The 8,709-nt window shown below is 34.6% G+C and overlaps 1 protein-coding gene across 22 annotated transcripts in view; it reads right to left on the bottom strand.

The window, feature by feature from the left end:
* Positions 1-3,490: 3,490 nt before the first annotated feature.
* LOC126832302 (5'-AMP-activated protein kinase subunit gamma-1) overlaps positions 3,491-8,709 on the bottom strand; it is a 134,610-nt gene continuing 129,391 nt past the window's right edge. For all 22 annotated transcript variants that reach the window (XM_050563028.2, XM_050563029.2, XM_056103329.1 and 19 more), the window contains 4 exons: positions 8,347-8,418; positions 7,559-7,636; positions 6,509-6,602; positions 3,491-6,175 (listed from right to left, as the gene is read on the bottom strand). In XM_050563028.2, coding sequence (XP_050418985.1) covers positions 6,165-6,175; positions 6,509-6,602; positions 7,559-7,636; positions 8,347-8,418 — 255 coding nt within the window. In that variant the 3' untranslated portion in view covers positions 3,491-6,164. The remainder of the gene's footprint in view (positions 6,176-6,508; positions 6,603-7,558; positions 7,637-8,346; positions 8,419-8,709) is intronic.

The following is an 8,709-nucleotide window of genomic DNA, read 5'->3' as shown; positions in this document are numbered from 1 at the left end:
CATGTGGATTTATATTGTCGTCGCACCTGTGCGTCCGCCCACAATCTGACGAAACTTGAAAAAGATCTCGGTTCCTTTCGATATTGGCATGTATCGGATCGACACATCATGGATTATGGCCCCTAATTGTACGAAAATTCACCCTTTTAGCTTGTGGACATTCTAGAGGTCACAATTATTATCCGATTTAGATGAAACTCGAAATGTATGTTTATAACCCAAAGATCCCGGTTCCTTTCGATATTCGCGCACATCGGACCGTAACTTCCTAGTTTATTGCTCCTGATTGTACGAAAAATCGCGAACAATTTTTATCTGATTTAAAAATCGTCAAATATATCACTGTTACACCATAATGATGATTGAGTTCGAATTTCGTGAAAATTGGACCGAAACTGCCGGACAAAATGGTAGCTATATGTACGCAAATAGTGTTAAAGTATGTAATATCAAGGTTGTGGACCCCTAGTCACAAATATGGTACGATTTTGATGAAACTTAAAACATGTGTTAATGTCCCAAAGATCGCGCATATCGGACCGTAAGTTCCTGGATTATGGCCCCTGATTGTTCGAAAAAATCGCGATTTTAGCTTGTGGACCCTCTATAGGTCACAATTTTTAACCGATTTTAAAACTCGTTTAAATATATCACCGTTACACCTTGATGATGATTAAGTTCGAATCTCGTAAAAATCGGATCGAAAGTGCCCTACAAAATGGCCGCTCCTTGATCGCAAATAGAGTAAAAGTATGTAATACGTAAGGTTGTTGACCCGCTATGTAATACGTAAGGTTGTGGGCCCGCTAAAGGTCCGATTTCGATGAAACTTAGAATATATATTTATATCTCAAAGATCTCGATTCTGGGCCCTCTAGAGGTCACAATTTTTATCCGATTTTAAAAAGTATGTAATACTAAGATTGTGGACCGTCTAGAGCTCAGAATTGTTATCTGATTTTGATGAAACTTAAAGTATATGTTTATATCCCAGAGATTTCGATCCATTTTAATTTTCGCGCATATCGGACTATAATTTCCTGGATTACCTCTCCTGATTGTACGAAAGATCGCTTTTTAGCCTGTTTTCTGTCCATCTCATGCAAGATAGGTGGTATTGGCGCTGCCTGGGCAAAATTTCCCCTCATAGCACACTGTATGGCGTATGCCCGTCTTCATTAGCCCAGTAGTAGCAGAACAGTAGGACGTTAAACCCCATTTCATTTCATTTATTTAAATACTCTATTGAGCTCAGCTTATAAAATTGCTAGGTCATGGAAGGGGGGGGGGGGGTCATAATTTTCGTTGATAATAATTAGGGGATCTTGCTGATAGCCAGTTCAAGAGCGTTGCGCTCTAACTCAATGGTATCCAGAGTCTTCGACACTACAAACATGAATTATTGGTCCATTCCAATCAGTAGTTATTTTGTTCTCTTACCGAGAAAATATGGGCGTCTGATATCCAATATTGTAGACACAGTGAACAATTTTAAAACCAGAACACACCGGCGTATACGCTATGCTCTCGAGTGCAATTTGTAATAAGGCGCCTTGATAAATGAGGCAAAACGTCAGTGCGTAAGTGAAATGTCAAATCGTACTTCTGATGTAGACTAGACTAACCCTGCTATTCAATTTGGGCTGCTCGCTTATTTCGGCAAACAAAGCTAATTAGAAATTACGATAACAAAAAAAGAAAAAAGAATGTAAATCAGTCTATATACACTCATATTACATTTATATGTGCTATGACCCATTTTAGGCTAACAAAAAAATCGAGATTTAGCTCCTTTAAGTTCGAAAATCTAATTGTTGAAGACTAATGTAAAGCTAACTTCAGTAGCGGGCCACCGGTAGTTACCATTTTAATATTCTTTAGTTTGCACTGAATTCCGCGTGGTCTTTCCATACTATAGGGAAAATAACCCGCTTGCGGAGTTATACAAGTTTGTTTTGCGCCATAAAGATAGCACCCTTTATTTTCAGAGTAAGAATGTATTTCCAGTTTACCAAATGCGCAATTAAATGTACCTAAAATAGAGTTGTGTCCCTTTAACCATTTGAATGAAATGGAGTATTATGACATGTCAGCCCCAACCGGGTAATATTCCGCCAAACACGGTGAACTTTCACTCCCATATATTTTTGTTAATTGTCCCCCACCTTTCGAAAACCTTGCTTCTAACCCAGGCAGCGAGCCAAAATGGAGCTCCAGGGGAAAATATTTATGTGGGCGGGTCTACATGAACTATGATTATGCACCGTTTAACGACACTGTCTGAACATGGCATTTTCGTGCATATGATAATATTGAACATTGATAAGATTTCTGATCTTGGAGATGGTGATGATGCTTCTTTTAGCTAAAACTCTTTTATTTAGACCAGGCATCCCCATTTTTCTACGGGCCACAGCCCATCTGTGCGACACCCTCCCCCCCCCCCCCAATCTGTGCGTTCTTTAGCCATATTTTTAGTTTGTTCATATTGATGTGCTAAACCTTCTATCATTTAACCCTGTATTACATTTATGATTGTTACCTTGTTATTCTGTCCCTAAATTTTAGGTTGCGGACCAAATCAATTGGGTTGAATTAGAATGATCTGATGTATTATTTCCATTAGTATTGGTACCAGCTCTATTGAATGTTTATTTCGTTAGATTAAGCCTGATTCCTCATTTTTGGCTTATTATGTTTACCTTGGAACACCAAATTGGTTATGACTCCTCATATAGAATAACCAGGAGTTCTCGGGTTGGATCCCAGTGATGGCTGAAAAAGTTCCTCAGGATTTTCCGGCGCAGGTTCCCCTGGTCAGTGGTGCAGGACGGAGGACCTGGCAAGGATAGTGTATAGTCGTTGGGATGAGTCAGAATACAGAGGCCCCATGTATATATTGGTATGCACGTAGAAGAAATGAAATAAAATGAAATGGGGTTTAACGTCCTACTGTTCTGCTCCTATGCTGGGCTAATGAAGACGGGCATACGCCATACAGAGTGCTATGAGGGAAATTTTGCCCGGGCAACCGCACTATCGCCTACTCTTATATCGAATTCCAACTGCCAAGGGATCTTTTACGTGCATTCCAATGTATACATGGGACCTGGGTTTTTCGTCTCATCCGAAGGACTAGACAGCTTTCCTTGTCAAGCCCTCCATCCTGCATCACTGACAAGGGGGAACCACACCGGAAAATCTGGATGAACTTTCTCGGCCAATGCAGGGATCGAACACTCGACCTCCAGGCTAGCGAGCCAGCGTCTTACCCACTAAGCCACGTGATCTCCCGCACGTAGAAAAACACTTGACAGTTGGCATTCAAAATAAGAGTAGGCGTAGCACCGTTCTCCGGGCCAAATTTCCGTCACAGCACACTGTATGGCATATGCCTTGTCTTCATTAGCCCAGTTGGTGCAGAAAAGTAGGACGTTCAATTTCATTTTATTTACTCCCTCTCTATAAAAACATATAACAGACATCAAGATGTATTAGAAAAATTTATTTACACCACATTCTTTTGAATATAATCCTTGAAATCATTAGATATATTATTACCAAATCATTTTATTACATAATCTAATTTGTCAATTTTGAAGAGAAAAAAGAAGAAATTCTGATATGAATAATTTTACATTTATGCATGTTTTATTACAAATTTGACAAGTTCACGATTTAAATTCATCTTTCTTATTTCACCCAATTATATATACCACCCTCGAATCAGTTTAATGAATGACATATTTACAATGAAAATGTATCTAATAATGTGGATATTATCTATAATAATGCCCATACAAAATAAATATTGGATGAAACACCTTAATTCTAAATTATTTACAAAATATGCATATTTCTTTTTTCATAGACCTAAATAAATTTCATTTTAAAATTTTAATTCTGAATACATCAATACATGTTTTCTGCATTTAATGTAATGACAGAGAGTATTAAATTTGTGTGCAATATCATTTATCTCATAGTATTTTTTCTAATTAACAGGAACTTTAGAATACCATATATCTCAAAGCAATGGTAAAGAGCATTATTTGGCGATTCATCCAAAAGGCTAATTATGTTAGTAAACTTTGCTTTAGGAATATCAAGAATTTAGGTGTAGATACACATTCAAACATACTTTCTATAAATACCAAATCATATTACTATATTCAGGATGATACAATGAACATTTATACTTCTAGACTAGATTAGAACCCCTACAAGAACAGTATTAAAGGGAAACAACTCTTGTTCATTTTGGTTTTAAAGCGTCAACAATCCTAATTCTGTTCCACAAATAATAGTATCTTGTATCCCCAAGGAAAGATCTGTATAATTATGCATACATGATAAATCTAACTAGTTTTTTTGAAGTAATATTAAAATACTAATAATCAAACAAATCTTTCATTTGGCTTCCTGTTCCTGTAAATAAATCTAACTATCACATCATTATAATTTAATAGCACTGTTTAACATTGAATATATCACACCATTTCTTTTCATATTAATCACATTTGTTTTAAAGGGGCAGTCCCAGATTTTACACATAGATGTTGATGATAAAAGTGGTTGTAGGTAAACAATTCAACCAAACACCTTTGTCTAAAAATTTCAACTCAAAATATGGAGCAGTATGGGGCTAATCATGATTACATCACTTATTTAAGGAGTTTCATTATCAAACTCTATGAGTGAATTGATACTACCATAGCCAAGTACCAGTATGTAGAAATAATTATCCAGGCACTTGGAGACAGTGGACATTGTGGAATTCAGGGACCTTTTCCCAAACCACATGTGGAAAGTTTGTATTTCTGCCAATAGGTAACACAGAGCCTTTCTCACACAATTAACCTGTTTGATTCACTGGGAAGGCTCCTTTAACATTAGTATGATCAAATAAACAATTTATTTTTAAATGTAGCATGTTGGTAAATAAGGTATGATCTAATAGATATTAATCTAACAGTAGTACTCAGGCTTGCATATATCATTCTCCCAAGTCATGTATCATTGTAATTTACATCTACAGACAATGGTAGATGCTAACAGCATTTCTTGATACACTGATATATGATTTTCACCTTAAGTTTAGGAGTTCAATAGTAGATAAATCTAACTTGTCAAATATCTCAATGTTTTAGCATATTCATATACATGTAGTTAATTCAATTGAAGATGTATGGACATTTTTTTTTTTATTATCAAATAGTAACAATAAAGTTCATTATTAAATCTATGAGTCCTTCACTCGGCACCATGCCCTGCTTTTAACTCAAAGCAATTCAAGTGGATAAAAGGGTGGAACAATATTACACATAACCATGTAAAGTCTGCTTTGCAAACGCTTATTAATTGTTTAGTCACGATGGTTGACTATTTCTCAGTCATGTCATCTTGTCACACGACGACGTCAATGTCATTTCAATGTATTGTAACAGTAAACAGAGTATTTTAACGGCCAAGATCAATAGTTTATGAAAACTGTCTTAGTATCTTCATTTATTATAGACATACAGTTCTATGTATTCTTGAATAATTGACCTTAATCTGCTAAAATGCTAACATTTGGCTCAACGCTAATTAATTACAATGTCTTGTACTGCCAAGCGGTCATGTGACAAGTAAATGCATCATGGGAGTTACCTCCCATAAAAAACTTCAGTAACCATGAAATAAGTAATTAAAACAATAATATTATGTAAACCACTAGTAGCACTATTTATGCATTATCATAAATTGATTTTTAAAACTACTTACAAAAATAGATTTTTTTTTTATTAAATGTTTGCTGTGATGGATCACCTCGACAACACAGACTAATTGTCTAATTATCCTAAGTAAGATTATGTACACCATATGTACAAAATGTTTTTTTATGAAATAGGTCTCATTATTTCAAACCACAAGGTAGAATTTTTCCTATCTTGAAATTAATGATCGTAATTGTTCTCTGATTTCTATATCTGACAAAACTGTATATGAGTAGAAACGAGAAACGAAGATTATATATTAACAATACATAACCTGATACAGTTGTAAATGAATGTTTTAGATGTTAAAATAAATTAGCTGTTTTAAACACTCTTCTTGTTACACTGGTGATCAGTCAATTTAATATTTCAGGATGATCATCAACCATATGATTGTTGTATTGTTCAGTGAGTTTCTGGAAATATATGACAAAAAATAGAATCAACTTAAACTATAGTAAAACATTTCAGAGGTATAATGTATGTGAAATATTGTTGAATATTAAATTTGACCAGGAACAGTTTCATTTTTACCATGAGGTTTGTGCTTTTCTCTTTCTACTACAGCCATTACATTTACACTAAATCTAATACAATTTACCCATGTGTTTAAGATTTATATATTTTAATACTACCCACCCATAGGTTTTAGATATATATCTGAATACTATCTACCCATTGGTTTAAGAACTATATAATAAAACTACCTACCCCTGGGTTGAAGAACTATATATTTTAATACTACCTACCCATGGGTCTAAGAACTATATATTTTAGGATATCTGATAGTGAGATAACTCCTGTTACTATATCTTTATCATTCACAATAACTAAACGATGCACCTGTAAAAAAACCCAGTAAATACAGTAATATATAAAAGAACAGTCTTGTGGGGAGCCACAGCAACTCAGTTAATAAGACACTGGCTTGCTAACCAAGAAGTCTCAGGTTCTCTTCTGTTGTTGGCCAAGAAAGTCTGTCTTGATTTCTTGCCAATGGTAAGTTATGGCCCTTGTCACCAAAAGCTTGTAAACACTCTAATAGCTAAAGAGTTTTTGAGGGTTTTTTTTAAAACTCTTGCTAGGATTGTTTGGCTAGTTCGAAAACCAATGTGATCAAAATTTACAATGGTTTAAAGATGTCTTTATATTTTAGAAATAAGAAGCAGAAAGATTCAGAGCAGTATTAAACCCTTGTGTTTAGATAAGCTATGAATCTCCTCGTTTAACAGATACAAAATGAAATGAAATGAAATAAGGGTTTAACGTCCTACTGTTCTGCTCCTATACTGGGCTAATGAAGACGGGCATACGCCATACAGTGTGCTATGAGGGAAATTTTGCACGGGCAGCGGCATTATCTCCTACTCTTATATCGAATTACAACTGCCAAGGGATCTTTTATGTGCATTCCAATGTATACACAGGACCTCGGTTTTTCGTATCATCTGAAGGACTAGACAGCTGTCCTTGTCAGGCCCTTCCGTTCTGCACCACTGACAAGGGGATACCAAGTCGAAATCCGGATGAACTTTCTCGGCCAATGCAGGGATCAAACACCCGACCTCCAGGCTAGCAAGCCAGCGTCTTAACCACCTAGCCACCGTGGCTCCCAGATACAAATTACAATACAAATTATTACTTATGTGAACATGACAGGTATAGCTTCTGTTGGGATTGAAACCTATGTCCGTTAACTTGGAAGACATACATGCTATCCAGTCAGTCATAAGGGTGTTCTCCTCTCCGAATGCCAATAAGATCTAACAATATTAACCAGGTTCGCTCACACAACTTACCTCAGCCTTTACAATTCTTTCTATAACAGATTTTAATGTTTCTGTTGCTCTACATCTGGCTACACTCTCAACTCCTTGCTGTAAAACATTTATATATAAACAGTTAAACAGATATAATTTAACTTAACACAAGGTACAATTTTATGGATACACAATTACTGGAATTGTGTATGAATGAAATTGTACTTTAATGGGTATGTAATAATTGAACATATTAACACAAAGTACAATTTCATTTGTACACAATTCCAGTAATTGTGTATCCATAAAATTGTACCTTGTGTTAATATGTTCAATTATTACATATCCATCAAAGAAGTAACAGCTCAACTTGTTTATAATAAGTTTGTTTTTTTGTGAAATCTTTTAACTTTTTATTTCTTGTTATTGTTATTTAATTTGTGTAAGGAGCAATGTGTTTGATTATGTAAAACCAATGATTATTTCCCGTAAAAATTGTCTTCTGTTAATTGTCTATAAGAATCTTATGATCTTTTACTACCCCACATGTATATTTACTGTAAAATTCAAGTGTGGTTAAACATATTGGTAAAGAATCCTCAACATTGAATTAAGAGGTAAATTTATATGATGAAAAACTATGAAATTTGAGCAAAAATGTGATAACTGTAATATCTATATTTCACTTTCAATGCCAAAAAATAAATTTAGAATAAATTTGTAGACATATAAACATGTAGAATTTGTATATCACTGGCCATAGTTAAATAAATAAATCCAATTGTTGATAGATTATAACAGAAATTAAACATAAAATGAAAATGTACCTGATCTCTATGTAATAGTGCTTGTTCTATTGTAATATCTAAATTATTATATGTTTTCTCTGCTGCTAAATTCTGAAAAACACATAACAAAATATTAATTTAAAACAGCATATAATTGCTATATATATTTTAAAAGTCAGTTTATTTCAGAAGATCTCAAAGCCTTAATAAAACAAATGTACCAACAAGGACAAGGGGAGGCAACTCATCTGCTTATCTCTCTTATCTCCCCTTAGACCACATGATGCTTTTTGTTTTAGCAAAATATTAATCAATGGTGTTACTTTCTATTGATTTCATGAGATCATTTTCTCTGTAAGAATGTCCACCAGTTACCGAAAAATAACTTGTTTTCATCTACCG

The sequence above is a fragment of the Patella vulgata genome, chromosome 9 (genome assembly GCF_932274485.2).
Source record: "Patella vulgata chromosome 9, xgPatVulg1.2, whole genome shotgun sequence".
NCBI lineage: Eukaryota > Metazoa > Mollusca > Gastropoda > Patellidae > Patella > Patella vulgata.
This window is presented reverse-complemented; position numbering and strand designations above follow the sequence as displayed.